The following is a 22,907-nucleotide window of genomic DNA, read 5'->3' as shown; positions in this document are numbered from 1 at the left end:
CATTTGCTGCGGCTGGGAGTCAATTGGCTGTGAAAGAGCGTAGCCTCCGGGTGTGTGTATCTACCCTGCTCGGCCTTTCAGCAGCTTTTATTGCAGTCTTTGTATACCAATTGCAATCTAAACAGAAGCTAAAACGACAGCGTTGACAGTCAGCAAATATGGGGCTGACAGGCAGCAAAACTATTGTGTTTTCTTCAAGACAGACTTAGAAGTTTCTTGTTTTTTTAATGAAAACTGAACCCAATATACAAGTTTCATGCGGTTCAGCAAATAATTGCATCCTGATGAGTTACGTGCCTGTTTCGATCTATATGCACAGAAATAATGACGGACGCTCAGCTAATATGTATTTAGCAATGAATCCGCTGTCGAAATGATTGTACAGCCAGACGCCTTTGAAGCTCATTGAAAATGTAAAAAAAAAGACACATATATATATATATGTGTGTGTGTGTGTGTATATATATAAAATTCTGATTACGTAATATCCTTAGGACTGTTGCGATGCCGGGTTATCAGAAGTTCTCAACCATAAAATATCTCCCACCTGGCCATCCTACATGTGTACAAAAATCAGAGGCCATTCAGCGTATGCGCCGGCGCAAATACTGAACATGTCCATAGGGCCTCATTGACCTGACATATCGAAAAGATTGTCCTTCTGGCATACATATGGGGAGGTGTGTATTGCCATTCCTTTTATGTGGTATGAAATAGCATTGTAGATTACGCTATATTATACTATATTATAGGCATTCAGTATAGAACGTTTACACCATGTATATATACTTTTTTTTTTTTTTTTACAACGGTACCCTACGGAGGACTCATGACAGTTAAATTATACAGTGGCATATATGGTCGCCTTCAGTCATGTACTGTGCGGTATACATTTTCTCACAATGGGTCCCTGTGAACGACATTTGCTTATACAGTGACATATGTTGGATCCTTCTGTCAGGAAAAACATTGGGAAATACTCCAGACACATACCACCGACAGAAGGATTAAACCTAATAACGCTGACAAAACAAATGTTTCCTATATACTGTCTATCAAGAAAAAAAATGTAAAAACGATCTCTCTATCCTAAATAAAAAAAAGTTACAGCCAATAAAACAACCATCGAAAAAATACAAACAATTACTTAAATGTCACCAGCCATATCCCTGATCTTGCAGTGACCACTGACAACCATCTTATACATCAAAATGCGTGTAACTAAAAAGGGAAAGTAGTAAAATACAAAACAAAATATGTTTTTTTCACTTTAGGGCTCTGTTCACACGCTTAACCAAAAACGTCTGATAATACAAAGCTGTTTTCAAGGGAAAACAGCTCCTGATTTTCAGACGTTTTTCTAGCAACTCCCGTTTATTGCGGCGTTTTTTACGGCAGGTTTTTTTGCCGGTTTTGGAGTTGTTTTTCTAGAGTTTATGAAAAACGGCTCCAAAAACGGCTGAAGAAGTGACATGCACTTCTTTTTCGCGGGCGTCCTTTTACGCGCCGTTTTAAAAAAAATGAGGCGTAAAAAAACGCCCCGTTGGAACAGAAAACCGTATTTCCCATTGAAATAGGCAGATGTTTGGAGGCGTTCTGCTCCTGATTTTTCAACCGTTTTTTTGGGACGTTCTGTTCCGACGGGCTGTTTTCTTACGCGGCTGTTTTTCAAAACGGCCGCATAAAAAAATACTCGCGAAAAATAAGTGCATGTCACTTCTTCAGCCGTTTTTGGAGCCGTTTTTTTCATGGACTCTATAGAAAAAGAGCTCCAAAAAACGGTCGTAAAAAACGCAGCGAAAAACGCGAGTGGCTTAAAAAACTTCTGTAAATCAGGAGCTGTATTCCCTTGAAAACAGCTCCATATTTTCAGAAGTTTTTGAGTTTGTGTGTGCACAAACCCTTAGGGTATGTGCACACGCAAAATAAAAAACGTCTCAAAATAAGGAGCTGTTTTCAAGCTGTTTTTTAAGCCACTCGTGATTTTCGCTGCATTTTTACGGACGTTTTTGGAGCTGTTTTTCTATGGAGTCAATGAAAAACCGCTCCAAAAATGGCCCAAGAAGCGACATGCACTTCTTTCTCGCGGCCGTTTTTTTTACGCGGCCGTTTTTCAAATCGGCCGCGTAAAAAAACGGCCCGTCAGAACAGAATGCAGTTTTCCCATTGAAATCAATGGGCAGATGTTTGGAGGTGTTCTGTTTCCAATTTTTTATTCAAATAAGCCGTGTGCACATACCCTAACTCTCACACCCAAAAAAAAAATAAAAGAATTAAAAAAATTATTTTCTATATATTTCTATAAAATTAGTACACAGATAAAGTCATGGAAAAAAATACTAAAAAAAATAATTTGGATAATCTAACAAATAAAAAAGTTGAACCCGTTTATCCAGCACAAAAAATTGTCGGGTCTTTAAAGGGGCATTCACACTTGCCAGTATGCACCAGTAGTGTGCCACGCAGACAAGGGGGGTTTCCAATGTGATTTTGTATGCACAGTGAAACACTTTAACACCAGAACTGTACAGTGTCCAGACCCCGATGTTGCCATTATGAAGGGCAATTTCACACGAGGCGTAATACGGCCACAATAATGAAATTTATTCCTAACAAGACACATACTTTTCACTGTATAGAATGACATATATACGCTTAAATAAATGGAGGAGATTTATCAATAGTGTCGTAAGAGGCATCAGTTTACTAGACACTGAAAATGGTGCAAATTGTGCAAATTTATCAATATGGCAAGGCGCACAGTATACAAGAAATTTTGCCCATATTTTGCACCCAAAAAATTGGTGCACCTTAATTATGACACATTTTACGACTGCTCTTAGCGTTGTCACAACACTTTCAAAACTGTCAAGATTGGTTCAAAAACTTACTCCACATAGTCCACTTTTTTAGTGACATTTGTGTCAGAATTTTGCTTAATAATTCCTTCCCGCATTTGAATGTACTATTTTATTCGAATTGCACTGTCTTTAGAACATAAAAGTACGTCCTGATGACTGTACGGGCACAGAAGCTGTGCCCGCATGATCACCACAGAAGCCCGTCTGTTCTTACTTTGTATTCCAAAGCATTACATATGCGTTCAAGAGATCACAGCTTCAAAAAAAATTTGTCAAATAAAATTGAATAAAGTTTAATCTAAAAAAAAGTCGCCCCCCCCTAAAAAAAAAAACAACAAACCCCCCTTTTCATTAAAAAAAAAAATGCATATGAGATATCGCCGCAATTGTAACAAGTATAATTAAGGTAACATTATACATACCACACATCGCAAAAAACGAAGGTGGATTTGCTGTTTTTTTTCAATTCCCCTCAAAATAAAATTATTAAAAGTTAATCAATAAATGACGCTAAAAAATACAACTCATCCCACAACACAAAATTCAACACAAAATTCAAAAATCCTTCACATAGCAACCTGACAGAAAAATAAAAATGTTGTGGCTTTCAGATTGCGGCTATACGAAATAAAATTTATTTTTCGGAAAACCTGCTTTTATTGTGGAAAAATATTAAAACGATATGAAAAAAATACACATATTTAGTATGGCCGCATACATAATGAAACGCAGAACATTGCGAAATTGTTATTTATACCGCATACTAAACATTGTAAAAAATTACAAAAAACAATGGCGACATTATTGTTTTTTTTTACATCACTTACAAATAATGTATAGAAGTTAAAGGTATGGTATTCCCAACAAGGACATTTATGGTAAATCCACAGGATATGTCAGCTCTAGGACCCGCACCTATATCGAGAACGGTGGTCACCCGACCCCTATTCCGGTTTCAGATTACAGACGGGGACTGGTGGAGAGAGGGTCATGTATGCGTGCAGCTCTCCCTATTCTGTTCAATGGGACTTATGGAAACAGCCATACAAGCGTTTCTCGGCTGTTTCCGTAACTCTCATACAACAAAATGGAGAGAGCCGCACGCATGCGCAGCCTCCTCTCCACTAGTCCCCGACTGGAATCTATGGCCACAGCCACCACACCAGGCAGAACAACACTAGCGTGACCCCCATTCTCGATATAGGTGCAGGTCCCAGAGCTGGGACCCACATCTGTCAGACATTTATGGCACATCCTGTAAATATTGAATATAAGTTGGGAATACCCATTTAATCAATAAGTTCTATATAACCTAAAATGATGCCATTGAAAAAAAAAAAAAAAACCGTGTCCAGCAAACAACGTTAATAGAATTTGCTCCATATCTAAATAATTTTATAATATTCACTATCTCATGTGGGGTGCTTCTAGCTTTATTATTGCCTAAGACAAAAAGTGCAAATGGTGCCTCCAAATTAAAGGTGGGAAAGTGCAGGAATGGACAGTATATCTACCAAAATTTGCCTGAGGAAGTTCTCACCTCGCATGGTGGAAGAAAGATCACTGAGTGCGCAGTCTAAATTCCCTATCAGTATGTGAAGCCAGAGTACTTGGAGGACTCCAACATCGAGGAAGGTGCTAACCAATGAGCCACCATGAATACCCAAGATCAACCACAAGTGAGAAAGTAAATTACAAAGAACTTAGTAACTACTACGTCATCCATGGCCATCTTACATACACGGAACTCTTAGGGTATGTTCACACAACAACGCAAAATATTTCAGACGTTTTTGTATGTACTCGCGTTTTTCACGGCGTCTTTTATGGACGTAATTGGAGCTGTTCTTCATTGAAGTCAATGAAAAACGGCTCCAAAAGCGTCCCAAGAAGTGTCCTGCACTTCTTTGACGCAGGCGTAATTTTACGTAATTTTACTTTTGACAGCGACGCGTAAAATTACACCTCGTCTGGACAGAACATCGTAAGACCCATTGCAAGCAATGGGCAGATGTTTGCAGACGTATTGGAGCCGTCTTTTCAGAGGTAATTTGAGGCGTAAAACGCCTAAATTACATCTGAAAATAGGTCGTGGGCACATACCCTTACCCTTTCTAAGTTATAATCAAGCACAATGAAAATTTGTAAACGAGTCTCATCAGTTACAACAGAGCGTTCCTTTGATATGTTGGCTATTATATAAAAACATTTCATTGTATTGGGAAATTACTAGATTGTGATGCAATACTCACGCTTGCTGAAGCTTCTTCTGGTTTCCCGCATGGTGGACCACTCAGGAGTTTCGATCACCAGGATCTGGTAGTAATGACTGTCCAGACATCCCACCCTGAGGCATTAAGGAATTTCGACTTCAGATCCAATGGTCAGCGTTGTGTTTTCTGCTTGGATCATTAGGATTGGATTGCTGGTTTCTATTCCAAGATTTGATGCGTTGCCTTCTTGGTTCTCCATGATTACAAACTCAAACTGTTGGTCTTCCTCTACAACTTCTCTTACCAAATCTTCTTCCACATTGGTGTCATTTTTTGAGAGGTCAACTTTCCATGGAAAACTAAGGTAATTCAAGACCGGGAGAACTGACTGTCGAGCAGATATTTCTTCAGTCAGGAGCTTGTTAAACATGTTTAAGGCTTCTCTTGTGAACATCTCCCAACAAGCTGGCGGAGGAGTAAAGTCTGAACCTCTCTGCCAGTAGATGTAGACCTGGTACCTTATATCTGTTTCCATAGCTTGCTTCCAGGGGAAATATCCAGTCAAAGTAACAAAGAGAAGAACCCCTAAAGCAAAGGTATCTACACTAGGGTCCAGGATTAACCATTCTTCGTGTTTTAAGTCACACAACTCTGGAGACATATATGGGATAATATGTGACATAGAAGAAACCAGGCTCCCCACTTTCTGAGTTAAACCAAAGTCACTCAGCTTGATATGATAACAGTCTCTGTCCATGAGCAACACGTTGTCTGGCTTCAGGTCCCTGTGCACCAATCCTTTTCCATGCATATAATCGAGAGCCCTGGTCAACTGCATTGCACACCTCTTTACTGCATCCTCTGGAATTCCAACCTGCAGAAAACAGACCAGTATCATGAGATATACTTGTATACTACCATATGACATATATTGGACTATGACAGAGATGTTGACATGGTTGGAACAGTTGAGGCTGAAGTACGGTAGCACTATTATGGAACACTCCTCCACCCATTGTAGGACTCAATGTATTCCAAAGGAACATGATGTTGCCCTATGCCACATGACATGGCAAACAAAGCTGTGTAACTCTAGACTTTGGTATATGACAATAAATAAGAAGGGTATGTTGTATATAGAAAAACATAGAGTAGACCTTTCTTACCTGAGAATGGATAAGATGATGCAAGGTGCCTGCCGTTGCTATCTCTTGAGACATTATATAATAATCCGTAGTGCCAATAAAGATTGGATCCGTGGTTATAATACCATGGTACTCCGAAAGATAGATTGACATAGACAGCTCCATGAGAAACATTTTCCGCATGGTCCTGTCCTTCCTCACTAACTTCACAGCCACTGGTTTACCTAAGACCAGAAACTTCATGTTAAAAACACTTCAATCGCCAATTTATAATGACCTTCTAGATCTCACTTCAGGAACATTATTTAGAAAACACTTCAATCGCCAATTTATGAGATGTTTGTTGGTGGATCCCACTGATTTCAATGGTATTTACCAACAATTTTATGTCTATGAAGCAGCCCAACTGCTGCAGTGATTGAAAAAAAAAACACTTTTATCCATTGTTTACCACTAGATAAGCGGCACCAGGTGTGTTTGGCAGCCACATCTCCCCTATCCCTTAGGCCCCATGCACACGGCCGTATTTTTATTTTTTCCCTCCTGTAAATACGGGTCCTTTGTCACACGTTTTTAACCCGTATTCCACCCGTATTTACGGACCCGTTTTCTCTGCTTCTCTTTATTCAAATCAGGCATGAGCCTGCAGACAGGGGAATCCCCTGACATCGCCTAGCAACGCTCCCGTAATTACGGGTGCACACACGTAGCCACCCGTAATTACGTGAGCCCCATAGACTTCTATGGGCCTGCCCGTGCCATAATTACGGCCTAAAATAGGACATGTTCTATATTTTTCAATGGCCCGGGCACCTTCCCGTAAGCATACAGGGAGGTACCTGTGGCCAATAGAAGTCTATGGGCCCGTAATTACGTGCCGTAATTACGGCCCATGATTACGGGTGCTTTTACGTTCGTGTGCATGGGGCCTCAGAAATAACATACCAATTGGATTTAACTGAAAAGACATGTTAATGTTAAGTCAGGGAATATACAACCTACAACAGGGGCAGACACTGACATCAGAGGGCCCTGTGCAAGAACAGTATATGGGCCCCTTGCTCTTGAATAACTCAGAATAGAGCACCCCCCTTTAAAGTGCGCCTGTACTTTCTTATAACTTTTGACATGTCATGGTGACATACAAGAAAAAAAGTGCTGCCCATAGCACTCACTCTTCAATTGCATTTAAGCGGATTCAAAGTCCAAAAATCCCATTTCAGACCTCCATATCCAGCAGATACTTCACGACAGCATTCATATGGCAAAAATTCAAGTGTTTATTAAAAGAATACAATACAACATTGTGTGCTCACGCTGTTGGATTGTGTTAATAAACACTTGAAGTTTTGCCATATGGATGCTGTCATGTCATAGTGACATGTCAGAAGTTTTGATTGGTTAGGGTCCGAGCACTGAGACCCCCTCTGATCACTAAAACGAAGTGGCCAAAGGTGAGCCCTGAGCCTCGTCGTTGCACAACTACTCTGCTCGGCTTTCCCCAGAAAGCCGAGTGAGCGTTATATGTACTCATAGACTTTCTGAGGAAAGATGAGCAGAGCTAATCAGGAACAAAGTGGCTCACCTGAGCACTTCTGCTGCTTCTTTTTAGCAATCCGAGGGGGTCTCAGTGCTTGGAAAACCATCAATCAAAACTTCTGACATGTCACTATGACATGTCAAAAGTTTTATGAAAGTATAAGTACACTTTATGTATTTCTATCCAATCCACAATCCAACATTAAATGTAAGCATGACATTAATTAGCTCAGTTCCTTGACAGTGGACCCCCTTACCTTCTGGCCCCTTGAGCAGTGGCACAGGTCGCGCACATGGTATGTCTGCCCCTGACCTAAAGCTATTTTCAGATGGCCATTTACAGTAGAAGGGAATAGAATAATTTGATCTCAGACTCAAATTGCCTTGTTTGACCCCCTTAAATCTAAAGTATTTGGCCAGTTGCATCTTGACCTTGTTAACATACCTGTTATTTTTTCTTGTGCAAGAAGAACTTGACCATACGTCCCTTGACCCAGCCTCTTGATAACTCTGTAGTAGTCTGAAATCTCGTCTATCTCCAAGGTTTGGTAGATTGGTGCCATTGCAGCTTGAAAAGTGGTGATGACTGGTAAAGTGGTCTAAGCAATAGACTCAACGGAACTTAATAGAATAGAAAAAAAAAAAGAGTTAATATATCATCATTTACTGACAAAAATGTAAGGAAGGTTGAGGAAGATTCCCCACGTCAATGGGCATTTATTTTCACACGGAAGCTCAAATGAAAGAAGTTTGGAGCACATAGACCCCGGGAAACCCCTGGGAAACCCTTGTCAAATTTATATTGTTGGTCATATTGGCTGTTATCAAGCTTTCCCAGAAGCAACTGTAACCAAGAAATGGCTTAAAGCGGGGCTTTCTCTAAATAGCTATGCAATAATATGGGAGTATATGTATATCTAGAGATTATTTTATTTTTTATTTTGATGAGATTAACTTTTAAGACAAATTAAGAAACCCATATGTGCATTGGACACTGCTACTAGAAGGGTATTGTATAGTCATACAGCAGCCCAATCAAGAAGACCCTTAACCCATCAGTAATGACATCAAATGGATTACCATTGGAGAGTAGACTTACCTGGATTGTGAAAAATCCAATCATGTTGGGTCTTTGGTGAAGATCTGGACAGGTCCACTCAGTCATCCCCAAGAAGTTGCATAATGTCAAGTTCTTATGGTACTATCTAAAAAGTCCCATCTGCCACCTTCAAACTTTCCTCAGAGAAATGTTCAGGAAAGAAGTATGCAAGACACATGAGTTACCTCAATCTTTTATGGAGGAGCAGTCACAAGGGGGTGAAGTCAATCCTCTGCCATTGGCTATTGGATGTCATGAAACTTCTATTAAAATGCTAATGAATGTATCACCTAGAATATGGCCATTCATGTAGACTCTATTGTTATTGAATTAACTGTGAATAGACAGACCAAGAGCTGGCCAAACCACAGGGGTATCAAGGCGGTACCCACCTTACCATTGTTTGTGTTGTAAATAAATTGCTAATGTGATTTGTTCTGAAATTATTAGATCAACCATAGTCATGTCCCACCTTCATCACCGTCTACTGTTGTGACCAAAACAGAAACTCTATCCAAGTTTTATATTGAAATATACATTTTTATTATACATTGTATCAAGTATTGATGCCCATAAACTAAGTCAACATATTTTGTAGAACTACTTATGTCTCTTCTTAGACAGAAATCATCATTAGTATTATAGTTAATATGGAATTCACACGATAGATAACATCATTGTATACTTGTCATAGTTCAGCAGGCCATGCATCTAAGATAACTATTGGCCTAATGCCCGTTTGGCTGACAGCTATCTCTCCTGAGCGCTCCATAAACATTTCTTTCTTTTTTCAAAAAAAACAAAACCCAAAATGTATTCTTTATAACAATCTGAAATATTAAAAAATTACAAAAATATATTGTACAAACAATACAAATCTAGCAAGTCCACCCCTTAACTACACCCCAGCCAAAGAAAATTCTTGTTCTCATAAGTATAAAACATAGAGACTTTCTGAAATGTTGGCAGTGTTTAATATTGGTTATACACTTTGCATTATATCCTTGGAACCACCCAAAGTTAGACAGATGATGGACCGTAATATTGTAATATATCTGTAATGGCAGGAAGGAGGTGAAGGGAAAGTGAGCCCTAATCTACCCACCGCCCTGTCCCTGCCTACTTGCAACGACCCGCCCTAGGCGACGAGGTACAACTGGGCGGCGGTCCCTACGCTGGCTAAGTGCACAGGAAGACAAACAGGGAACACGCAAGGGAAGGGGCAGTAGCCACGGAACGCCACGAGGAAACGGGGCGGCGAACGAACAGTCAGGACCAGGACGAAGTGAGTACACCCGAGCAGGCACGGAGACAGAAGCAAGCCAGGGCAAGCAAGCAGGTCAAGCAGAACTGCAGCAAGGCAGAAGCACGGCAGAAGCAGGCTGGAGCAAGCAGCAGTGGGGCCAGGAATCCAAAAGAATTACAAGCACTGAGGGAGAGCACAGGGCAGGTAATAAAGGGCAGGGGGCGGAGCTAACTCCGAGTGACCAGGCCGCGATAGGCTCTCCCACTCCTGAGCCTGCCACCCTGGTTGGTGGGAGATGGTGTCAGTCGAGCAGGTCTGGCCTCAGGTGTGGATTGATTAATCCCAGGAGTATAGCTAGATGAAGTACCTGGCAGATCCCTAACAATATCAGTGAAATGTCTTTGCTTTAGGCATGCTGGTAGACGACCTGATGCTTAGCGGACAACGCGATGTTCGGTCATGCAATTTAAATCAACATCATAATTTGTTTCTCTGGTCCGGCTAATGTCACCCCATTATTGGGGGTGGTTTAGTCCATCATTCTTTGGGTTGTGGAAACGGTAGGCGAAGAGGGTTTTGTTAAAAAAAGTGTTCTTTTTTTTTCCCTTTCCCTCGCTCTTATGTATTTCAATGAGAAGTCCATTTAATGTATACGTCATGCAATCTCATGAGAGTTCATTATGTATCCGTTAAACGTATTCTATAACAGTCTTAAGGTGACGGATGCCACGGTCAAGGATCCGTCACAGCTTACGTTTAATATATCTGTCAAGAGCTTTTCCCAGCGTATACATTAAACAAAGTAAAAAATGAGATGTGAATGGCGCTTTATATTTTCTGTGGATCCTTCTGGTATTGAAGATATTTCTCCATCCTAGACATTTATGGCATTTCCAGGTACCCCCACCTATCGGGAGAATGGAGATCCCCGACCCCAAAGATTGAATGTTGAAGTGGTCACGCATGAGCATGGCTCTATCCATTCAAGTCTGTGTGAGTAAGGCTTTGTTCACATCTGCGTCGGGCTCCGTTCATGGTTTTTATCTGACCTTTCCGTCAGGGAAACCCATGAATGGGATCCAGATTGAAACAAAATGCAAACCATAGGTTTTTGTTTGCATCACCATTGATTTCAATGGTCACAGATCCGGTGCAAATGGTTTCCGTTTGTCACTGTTGTGTGAAGGTTCCGCCGTTTTGACGAATTTAATAGCGTAGTCGACTACGGTATTGATTCCGTCAAAACGACGGAACCCTTACACAACAGTGACAAACGGAAACCATTTGCATCGGATCTGTCACCATTGAAATGAATGGTGATGCAAACAAAAACCTATGGTTTCCATTTGTTTCAGTCAGGGTTTCGTTCATGGGTTCCCCCGATGAAAAGGTCTGATTTAACCCATGAACGAAGATGTGAATGAAGCCTTACGGAAAAACTATAATTCCTGTGAAAATCTTATGGCTGTGTCATAAATGTATAATGGGAAATTCCCCTTTAGACAGAAGAATGAGGAAACTAAAGCTGTCAAAGCAAAGTCCCCCCCCCCCCCCCACCGACACATTAATTAATTAGATTTTTGTTGCAATCATCATGCCTTTCAGAAAAGGGCCACACACTTACAGATATTTGTCCTGGTATAAAGAATTTTTTCATGGATGGGAAATACTATATTTACATTACCCCACATACATTTTTGGTAGATGGTACCATGGTACCAATGGTAGACTCTACAATCATAGCCAATCCTGGATCATTTGATTTTCCATTGTTTTTCAGATGGTTGAATTTCCAACTACAGAGCCAATTTTACCCTATAACTCAAAAAGGAAATTAAAGGGCTTGTCCCACGCAAAACATTCATCATCTATCCACAGGAGAGGTGATAAATGTATGATCGCTGTAAATCCTCCGAACAACGGCTAAAAAAAAAAAGAAATGGAGGTTTCTTGAATGACTAAATTAAAGTCCAGATCTTAATCCTGACAAAATTCTAGGGGGGATTTGAGAGGGCTTTACATGCAAAAACATTGAGCCACTGAAATAATTCTCCATGGAGAAGTTCATGTCAAAGATCGGTAGACAGTTATAAGAAATACCTGCTGGAGGTTGTATCTGCCAAAGCGGGCAATGCCAGTTATTAATGGTGGTAGTTAGTTTTCCATAGAAGTAATTAGGCATATCTGTGAATTTTTGGTTTAATAAATTATAATTTTTGTTTTTTTTTCTTGTTCCAATTACATCACCTTTATCTTTCTATACTATTGAACTGAAGATGAAATACGGATATGTCCACAACACTTTACATAGGGTGTTCTTAATTTTTAGCTTGACTCTAACTGCATTTCAAAAACTTCTGAGGTTTCTGGAATAAAAAGAACAAAATAAATTTTGTGGCCAAACAACCGTAGCCCTTAGCTACAGATATGCGTGTTCCTGTAGCTAGTTCTAGATGATCTGTAAATACAAGATAACAAAAGAAAGGGCACAGACATACCCACACCTCTAAATATCTACATATGTTTTGGATAAAGACCCAGTTCCAATCCTTAACACCACTCAGACCAGTATGTTAACAAATCTTTGTATTGTTAGTCAATGGCCTTCAGCACTTTCCCTGTTTATCTCAGTCTCAGGAGATGTATAGCCCTTGGTTCTCACTTGTTTATAGCATTTTTTATTTTATTCTTTATAAACGGAAGTTATCTGGAGCAGATGAAGGAGGATGAGAGGTGCAGCTTGAAGTTCTTAGACTTTAGGGGTGTGCAACATATGCGCATCAGCTATTTCTGCTAAAGGTGGCACCCATGGCCTGGTACCCAAAACACAAATCTTAATATTAATTGTATAGTAGAATGATGTAACTCTTTTATGTTATTAGGTTATTTTATGTCTGGAGCTCTGTATGGTGGTATTTACATAGACATGGCATGGTATAATATATTATTTTGGGTATATAGTGTATAAAATTGTTATTTAGACAACTGTAAGGAAATATGAATTGGGCACCATACTATACTATAGTTCACTATATGGGGTGTGCCAACAGAAGGTACTGGACAGGGCATCAGCCAACGTAAGGCTGGTCCTGGTTATTAGGCCCAGCTCAAGATAATATTAGAGACAGTCATTTGCTACGGATGGTTTATGATGTTTTTAGGTCCTTTTACAAAAAAAAACGACTACTCCAATGGTAATATGACCTTTGTGTTTTGGGATAAGCGTGTACCATGCAATCATAAGTGGACAATAACTTGTTCGGTATAGATGGAGATTTGGCCTATATATGTAGCCCATGTGGCTGTTGAGTTAATCTTATGATATTATATGATATGATTTTTGTGTTTAGTAAGCCGGACCATACACAGGTAATTACTAAGAACTGTTCAATACTTAAAGGGATTGCCCGGTCATAAAAAAATTAATGGCCGATCTTCAGAATGGGCTATCAATATCTGATCAGTGGGGGTACGACTCCCGGCACCCCCGATGATCAGCTGCTTTGAAGAGGCCACAGTAGTCGGTTGAGCATTGCTTCCCCTTCATTACTGTCATTACTGTCACTGCTCGTACTATGAATCGCCGACACACTTGTAACGGCGGTTCACGGCATTACATTCAAATGAATGGCAGAAGGCTGTGATACTATGGACTGCTGCTATAAGTGTGTCAGCGATTCATAGTACGATCAGGTAAGGAATGAAGGGGAAGCAGTGCCACGGCCGCTTTAAACAGCTAATCAGCGTGTACCGGCAGTCAGACCCCCACTGATCAGCTATTGATGACCTATCTTGAGGATAGACCAACAATTTTTTATGAGTGGAAAACCCCTTTATATCTACATAAAGTACAATATAAAGCAACATTTTAGATTCATTATATCTGTGGGATTGGCCAATGATCTCACCAGTAAGAGGGCCCACTCTTTTCTCCAATGGTAGATAGAAGGGGAAAAATAGATTTGGCATGTTGAGCTACAACATAACCGATCCATGGTTCCCACCGGAGATTAGCTGCACCTGCCAGCGTCTAATTCCCCTTTGTCCATTGAAATAAACATGAACACTCGTCCAAAGCGAGCGTTCATGCCTATAGTTGAGTCGGGGGAAATTTCCGTATGAGCTTTCGCCCAACAACTATCTCTTGTTTGTGGCCGATTTAACGGAATCGGCCAAACCAATTTTTTTTGTCGAAAAATAAGTAAAGTGAATGATGTAGAAGACAGAGTTCTAGAGCAGCTTCTATCATAGTGTTTGGAAGACTTTATAACTTACTCTGTTCAATTCACAGTTTTGTTTTGTGTTTAACGTATACGCGAGGAAAGCAGAGTATATGTAAAACATAGACAATGACGCATGCCTAACAGTAGCATCCGTCACCCATACACTATTATGGGATTCAGATACATCATAAACACTCATGACCTATTTGCGACGTATCCATTAAATAGATTCCATAATAACCTATGGGTGACGGATGCCACTGTTAGACAACCATCACGGGCATTCGTCACCCATAGTCTATTATGGCATTTGTTACATCATGAAGAGCTATTGAAAAAGCTCATGACGTGTGCGTTTAACAGATGTAAGATGCCTGCAACATATACCATACAGTGGCATTCCATGCATCACCCTTAGGCATAATGCACACAACCGTGTGTGCCACCCGAGTCCCGTCCGTGATCCGTGGAAAGATAGGACATGTTCTATCTTTCTAATCGGAGAGTTGGGTCCATTTTCACGGAAATTATTCACCTGCTGAAGTGAATGGGTCCTTGAAAACAATCGGGTGCCACTTGGATGCCATGAAAAACAACCCGAGTGGCACTTGGTCGTGTGCAACTGGGTTTACGCTATCATGTTAAAAAAAAAATTATACTGCACAACATAATTATTTTTTTTAAGGATCCCATTGAATTAATAAAAATAATGTATGCCAACATATACCAGCCCATTACAGGACTAAAGGACACAGTTTTGGCCTCTGTTGGGCTTATGAAGCCCTTTTGGAGAACGTTTAGTGTGTACGTCGGCAGCATTCCCCGTGAATACGCTAAATGTAGAGCCAAAATGAATTTGCTTCTGTAAGAGAACTTTTATGAATCATTGACCTTGCCCAGCATAGTTCCGGTATACAATACTCTGCTTTTACATTATCTGGCCATGGCTCTATTTGCAGTCATAGGTAGGAGGACCACAATACCTATGATCAACTCTCAGTGCCAGATAACACAACTCATAAACAGATAACCAGTGGAGAACATCATAGTTATATTGCCTCCTGTGGATGTACTCAGAGTGGCCTAACTGGTATCCATTAGCATTACATTAGCACCTTAAAGCCACTCTTATGTGGGCACTAAGCAGTCATCTTCCCTAGCCCCCAGGTGAGTTTCCTTATCCCTGGAAGTCTTACATTCCCTGTGCCTTGAAGTCAAACCCTATTCCGGACCAGACCAGCTCCTCATTATCAGTTCATACAAATGTCAGTACGTTCATGGCCGTGTCCACATCTGTGTCAGAGCCTCTGTCGTGGGTCCCATCAGACTTGACAGGAAGAATAGCGCTGCATGCACCAAAACGACGTACACCATGACGGAACGTACGCTGTAAACGGAAACCAGGACGCAGATGTGAACCGAGCCTATCATGGATTATTCAATCACTCTTTTTGGAAGTATTAGTGAATAAAAGAAAGTTGAAGTTTATTACATTTTTGTTTTTAGCATACAAAGGTTTTTTTATTAAGAAGGTGTCTACTCTGACTAATCCCTTTAATGTTACAAGTGCCTCCAACAATAAACGGATCTCAAAGATCCCCTGCTGGGATCCACTACAAACTGATATAATCTGTAGAGGAGTCTAAAAGTTCTCTGCCATGGCTAATCGATAAGACTCCTGAAGGTCTATCTATCTATCTATCTATCTATCTATCTATCTATCTATCTATCTATCTATCTATCTATCTATCTATCTATCTATCTATCTATCTATCTATCTATCTATCTATCTATCTATCTATCTATCTATCTATCTATCTGTCTACAGGGGCGTAGCTAGGGGGGGGGGGGCAGGTGGGGCATGTGCCCCGGGCGCAACCCAGTGGTAGGGAAAGGGGGGGGCGCCGAAGAGCAGCTGATCGCTGCTGACAGGCGCCCCATATGTCGGACAACTGCAGCAGCTTTAGGAAGAGCCAGGAAATTACGGCGATCTGACTGCGGTCTGTGACGGCCAGGGAGAGGACACCTGACTTGTCACCTGACCTCACATCAGTGACATGAGGTCAGATGAGACTCCGGTCAGGGGACAGGTCCACTCCCGTGCTGCAGCCTTCCAGCATCTGCCTCTACTCTGTGCTCTACACACACGCCGAGAAGCAGAGAGGAAGCTCCGCCCACAGCCCGTCCTGACCTGTCAGCAAGGAGACATGGTGAGTGTGTATGTGTATGTGTGTGTATGTGTGTGTGTATGTGTGTGTGTGTAGTGTGTATACAGTGTGTGTCTCTGTCTTAGTATGTGTATATGTTACAGTGTGTGTGTGTGTGTGTGTGTGTGTGTGTGTGTGTCTCTGTCTGTCTGTGTCTCTGCATGTGTTTATCTCTTACATCTACTACATTATCTGTACTCAGAGAGTTATCACTGTGTTATCTGTGGTGTTACATAGGACTGCAGGCAACACTACTACATTATCTGTACACAGAGCGTTATCACTGTGTTATCTGTGGTGTTACATAGGACTGCAGGCAACACTACTACATTATCTGTACTCAGAGCGTTATCACTGTGTTATCTGTGGTGTTACATAGGACTGCAGGTAACATCTACTACATTATCTGTAATCAGAGAGTTATCACTGTGTTATCTGTGGTGTTACATAGGTTTGCAGGCAACATCTACTACATTATATGTACTCAGAGAGTTATCACTGTGTTATCTGTGGTGTTACATAGGACTGCAGGTAACATGACTACATTATCTGTACTCAGAGCGTTATCACTGTGTTATCTGTGGTGTTACATAGGACTGCAGGTAACATCGGCTACATTATCTGTGCTGTGTACATGTGTGCCTGTGTGCGTATATATAGGTCTGTTTGTGAATGTGTCTTTGTGCTTGTATATATGTGTCTTTTATGTATTTGTATATGTTCCTGTGTGTGTGTGTATATATGTGTCTGTACGTCTATATATTTACCTGTATGTATATATTCCAGTTGTGTGTATGTATATTTGCCTGTATGTCTAAATATCTGTCTTTATGTATGTACAGTATATATGTTCCAGCGTGTCCATATATGTGGTTAATTTTTGGTTTGTGTAGGGGGCAGCAATAGAGAGTCCCGCACAGGGCGCCATCCAAGCTAAGGCCGGCCCTGGCTGTCACCAACCCTAGTCAGAAGGAACTCCGCCGCTGCCTGCACCGAATGACCTCCTCGGCTTCTCCGGTAAGTCACACCAGGCAGAGCGGAGAGTGGTAGGCTACTGCTCACCGGTCTGTTCACAATGTGGCGCTAAGTACAAGGGGGGGGGGTGTGGCGCTATTTACAAGGGGGGGGGAGTGTGGCGCTATTTAAAAGGGGGGAGTGTGGCGCTATTTACAAAGGGGCAGCGGGCTGTGTGTGGCACTATCTACAAGGGGGGCTGTGTGGCACTATCTACAAGGGGGCTGTGTGGCGCTATCTACAGGGGGCTGTGTGTGGCCTCTTTAATTTATTTTCTTTTCATTTATTTTTATGTTAATTACATTATAGAACTACATCGCTTGTAAAATGTAGAAATGCTTTTGTACTAGAGTTACATTAAAAAAATTGTGAAAAAAAATTACACCTCATTGATTGGTAGGGAAAGAAAACATGGCGAGGGGAGATGTCGGGAAATAAATGGGGGGGGGGGGGCGCCAAGCTGAATCTTTGCCCCGGGTGCAGGAGAACCTAGCTACGCCTCTGCTGTCTGTCATATCTATGTATTAATATATCCATATATGAATTATGTATTTGAATATTATAAATATATGAAAACAAATACATTTTTTATTAATCTTTCGATTCTCATCTGCTGCTAAAAAAGAAATTAGATAAAACAAGAATATTTTTTATCAATTTATTGAAGCATAAAGAAAAACAATTGTAACATTATGTAAGGTGCATTTTATTAGTGTAATTTCACATTATACGGAAAATGACAACATTTGGTTCCATTCAAAAGGGTAGGAGTAGGACGGGGGCAAAGTAAAATATCTATGTCCCTCATATACCATCACACTTCTGCTGTGGGTCACCATATTAAAGCATGTCCACCATTGCAACCACTTTTCTCTTTTGTTCTCTAATACATTTCAAATAAAAATAAAAAATTAACTTTGTAAATAATCTTGGCATATCGCCGGGTGGTGTTAAATTTCCAGGACCCTCACCAATCCTGAAATTAAAGGGGTTGCAGCGCCCCTTCTTAGTTTCTTTCTGTACACCGACCCCTTCTGGCCACTGGCTGTACAGGGAATTGCAGTTTCCTTCACAGAAAGGTGGCCGACAGCGCCGTTTTTAGAAGCATTGGGGCAATAAAAAAGAAATTGCTTGCAAAAGTGTGCACTTTTTTCCAAAGTGATCTGATAAGGGGGACAGCAGGAAACAAAGTAAAAAACATTATACTTAAAATATGGCAGGCTTTGGTCTGAAGAAGATGATAAAAGGTAATAAGTGGAATAGAATTAGAGACAATATTTAATTAAGAGACAAAAAATATAGTATTGGCATTGCATGCTTTGCCCAAAATGAGAAAGGCCTTTAACCTATTCCACAATCTTCTAAACCAGAAGGCCCCACAAGGGTCAGGGACAAGTTGCCTTCCTTGGCTGAAGCTCAGGGAGACCGGTCAATGCTCCGATGTCTGTCTAGGCCACCACCCAAGGATACATTGGAGCTCAAAATAGTGAAGATGGTGTGTTAATAACTTTTTCTATCCTTTCCAATTTACAATTTCTTGAATAATATTGACTAGAAGCAAGGAAACTAAACTGGGGAGGTAGAAGTCGTATCTGTGTAATCATTGCGGATATCCAAACCTACCCACCACTTCTCAAACTGATGATGCTCTAAAAATAGCAGGGAAAAGAGCAGATTAAATCCTTAGTAAAGTGCATGAGAACATTTTTCCCTTGGAACCAGCAATAAACTAACTATATTGTTGGCTTACACTGGCTTCCAATTTGTATACTTTGGAAGTTTTTGATGTCATCACTTCCTTAACTGGTAAAGTCTAAATGACCTCGACCTCAGATCCTAAATAAAGGCTGGTGTTATCCCCCCAAATCATCACAGTTGGGTGGTTGGAACTGGAAGAAGAGTCATCTGTGGTATCATGTAGAATGATGCATTCAATATCCCCACGATTCTCCACTACAATTAACTCCTCTTCTCCTTCTATTATAATGACTTCACTCTCGTAATCTCCCGTTTCAATATCCTCTTCAAGAACAATCTCAGAGGTTTCTTCTGGAATGTCATCTACTCCCCATGGAAAGTCAAGATGGTTCAGGACAGATGTCGCAGAATACCTGCTGGAAGGATCTTTGGAGAGCAGTGCATGAAATAAATCTTGAGCCTTCCTGTTGAACTTGGTCCAATGTTTTGGAGGCGGAATATGGTCTACAAAACGTTGCCAGTAGATAAATTCCAGGAATCGTTGATCTTTTTTTATTGCTCTTTTCCATGGAACAGATCCAGTGAATGCAACATAGAGGAGCACACCTAGAGCCCATATGTCAACACTAGGGTCCAAGACAATGGTTTCTTTACGTTTCAATTTACAAAGTTCTGGAGACATGTAGGGTATAATAGGTGACATGTATGGAACAAGGGTTCCTGTAATCTGTGTCAGGCCAAAGTCACTCAGTTTAATGTGGTAACATTCCTTGTCCATTAGTAGGACATTGTCTGGTTTCAGGTCTCTGTGCACCAGTGCTTTACTGTGCATGTAGTCTAGAGCTTTGGTCAACTGTAACGCACAACGCTTCACCATCTCTTCTGGAATTCCCACCTGAAAAAGTAGAAGAGAACTTTAGAATCGTACTTTATCTGGATATAAAAATGTGTCTATATCAAGCAAATGTGGAAATAGTCTATGAGCATAAAAACATCTGTCTGTAAGGAAAACTAAGAACACCATTCATGACCACGTTCCTTCAGACTATCCCTAGTGAAATTTGTTTTTTTAAAAGATTTTCTTTTTTAAATTACTAAATATCCCAAAACATTTACAGTGTAGCTAAACGTTTGACAAACTTCTGACATGTCATAGTGACATGTCAGAAGTTTGGATTGGTGGGGGTCCGAGCACTGAGACCCTCACCAATCGCTAGAACGAAGTAGCTAAAGCGTTTGTGTGAGCGTTCAGCTGCTTCGTGTCTGTTCGGCTGTTTCTGGAAATAAATGTATCGGTGTACGGACTCAAAAGAAAGTCTATGAGTCCGTACTCCGATACATCGGCTTTCCGGAAAAAGCCGAACAGACACGAAGCGGCTGAGCGCTAACACAAACGCTTTAGCTGCTTCGTTCTAGACATTGGTGGGGGTCTCAGTGCTCGGACCCCCACCAATCCAAACTTCTGACATGTGTTTATGACATGTCAGAAGTTTGTCAAACGTTTAGCTACACTTTAAAGGGTTTTCCCATTAGAGACATTTCTGGCATATCCACAGGACATGTCATAAATGTCAGATAGATGCGGGTCCCACCTCTGGGACCCGCACCTATCTCTAGAACGGGGTACCCCGTTCTACTGCTCTGTGTTGTGGCTGAAGCATGTGATTCCCTACCATAAATTACGGAAATCGCATAGCTCGCTTAGCTACCCCGTTTCCATAAGTCCCATAGAACTGAATGGTAGTTACGGAAATAGCGTAGCTCGCATGCTACAAAGGCTTCCGTAACTGCCATTTACTACTATAGGAGTTACGGAGACAGCGTAGCTAAGCGAGCTACGCAGTTTCTGTAATTCATGGTCGGGTGTCGCACTTTTCAGCTACAACACAGAGCAATAAAATGGGGTTAAGGGGGCCATGTTTTAGAGATAGGTGCAGGTCCCAGAGGTAGGACCTGCATCTATATGACATTTATGACATACCCTGAGGACATACCCATTTATGACATACAGCAAATATATGACAAATACTTACACCAGTCTGGATGAGGGAGTGGAGGGATCCTGCAAGAGCCATTTTCTGGATCAGAACGTAGTGGTCAACGAAATCCATACAGATTGAGTAAGTGAAGATGATGCCTTTGTAGCTTGACAGGTAGATGGACACGCAAAGCTCATTGAGGAAAGCTTCCAACGTTGTTCTCTCTTTCTTCATCAGTTTCAGGGCAACAATTTTACCTATTTAGAAGAAAATATATATTTAGAACTCAAATACTATGCGGAGAATTACCCTTTTTTCTAATAATAGTCTTTAAAGGTGAAATCTAGTCAACTGAGACACATTTGTGAAGATCCCATTGATGAAGTCTGGCAATAGGGACCACCACTGGTAAAGAGCTCAGACCCCCTTTGACACTGCTAGTGATGCATCCTAATCACATTCTATACTATGAAAGCCATATAAAAAAAACTATTATGGAATTAGAACTTTGAAAAATTAAAAAATTTGTGGTTAATTTTATAAAGATTATTCCATAAAATTGATCTCTGATTGACAGTTTTTAGGCTTACCAGACTTCTTCTCACGAGCCATGATAACTTCACCATAGCTCCCTTTGCCCAGATTCTTCAGCGCTTGGAAATCATTTTCTCCAATCTTTTGGATCTCAAATTCTGGAGTCTTTTCCATGATCGCTTAGAAGAGACTCTGTCTATGCACACAATCAAAATAAATTACTATTAGAAAATATAGGAGACATATAACATGAACATTGAAGATTACACTAAGAACATCATATAATTGAGGATTATGAGTGGTAAATCTATTGAGTTGGCAAAAAGTTAGAAACTTTACAGCATAAGATTGAAACTTACCTGGGCAATGAAGATTCACTTGGATTTCCCCAAGAAGAATTCCCTCCTATGGAGCACAGGAGCTTCAGTCTCACAAACGGCAAGGTTGACTCTCTAGGAGTTGATCTTTTGGATGAGAAGAACTTGCAGACAGGTCCACCTTACCAGAAATGACTGCAATGCAAGAGGTCCACTGTCTCTTATAAGGACAATGTGGCCAAGAGTTGAGGTTCCTCCATCCATATATAATTGGATGTAAATGACCTCTTTGTATATGTAAATGCAGGTATCACGTAGAACTTGATGTCTCATTGGGTCTTTTTGTGACTGGACAATATATGAATAACTCGGGTAATTAAGGATGTCAGGGAGGAGTCCATGTGTTATTGTTACTAGTACTTGCCATTTCTTAATATAATTAATTGAAGAGATTTAGGAGCTTTTGACATATTAAGGTCCATTTCTACCTATTGCTGTGGTGACAACAACCTTATGTATACTCCTATATGTATCATGTATATGTTCTTTATTCAGGATTGTGTCCTGTTGAAACAACAATAAGTCCTAAATGTAAGTTGAACCTCCCATATTATATCTCTTACAAGAAAACTATGAAATGGTTAACACTATGACAAGGTCATACAGGTGTCTAAATAGAAGAAGAGCTGTCAGTCATATACATAGAGTGTTACTGGGGTACATCGGCCCCCCACCAGAATGATTGTCTGGAAGGTTCACCCTCCAGCTTTACAGTACATGTCTGTTTATCATTTCTTTATAACTTATACTCCTATCATTTATAACTTATATT

The 22,907-nt window shown here is 40.7% G+C and overlaps 3 protein-coding genes across 3 annotated transcripts in view; 1 reads left to right on the top strand and 2 right to left on the bottom strand.

Annotated features, from left to right (window-relative positions):
• Window positions 1-22,907, top strand: part of EVA1A (eva-1 homolog A, regulator of programmed cell death) — a 320,400-nt gene that overhangs the window by 57,180 nt on the left and 240,313 nt on the right. The gene's annotated exons all lie outside the window — the stretch shown is intronic.
• LOC142758977 (serine/threonine-protein kinase SBK1-like) lies at window positions 5,217-8,923 on the bottom strand. The gene is made up of 4 exons (XM_075860749.1): window positions 8,858-8,923; window positions 8,204-8,357; window positions 6,241-6,443; window positions 5,217-5,948 (listed from the first exon to the last, which is right to left on the bottom strand). The coding sequence occupies exons 1-4, from the start codon at window positions 8,921-8,923 to the stop codon at window positions 5,217-5,219; spliced, it is 1,155 nt and encodes a 384-aa protein (XP_075716864.1).
• On the bottom strand, window positions 19,361-21,932 carry LOC142758976 (serine/threonine-protein kinase SBK1-like). Its single transcript, XM_075860748.1, has 3 exons — window positions 21,815-21,932; window positions 21,279-21,481; window positions 19,361-20,140 (listed from the first exon to the last, which is right to left on the bottom strand). Exons 1-3 carry the CDS (start codon window positions 21,930-21,932, stop codon window positions 19,361-19,363), a joined length of 1,101 nt encoding a protein of 366 aa, XP_075716863.1.

The sequence above is a fragment of the Rhinoderma darwinii genome, chromosome 4 (assembly GCF_050947455.1).
Source record: "Rhinoderma darwinii isolate aRhiDar2 chromosome 4, aRhiDar2.hap1, whole genome shotgun sequence".
NCBI classification, from domain to species: domain Eukaryota; kingdom Metazoa; phylum Chordata; class Amphibia; order Anura; family Rhinodermatidae; genus Rhinoderma; species Rhinoderma darwinii.
This window is presented reverse-complemented; position numbering and strand designations above follow the sequence as displayed.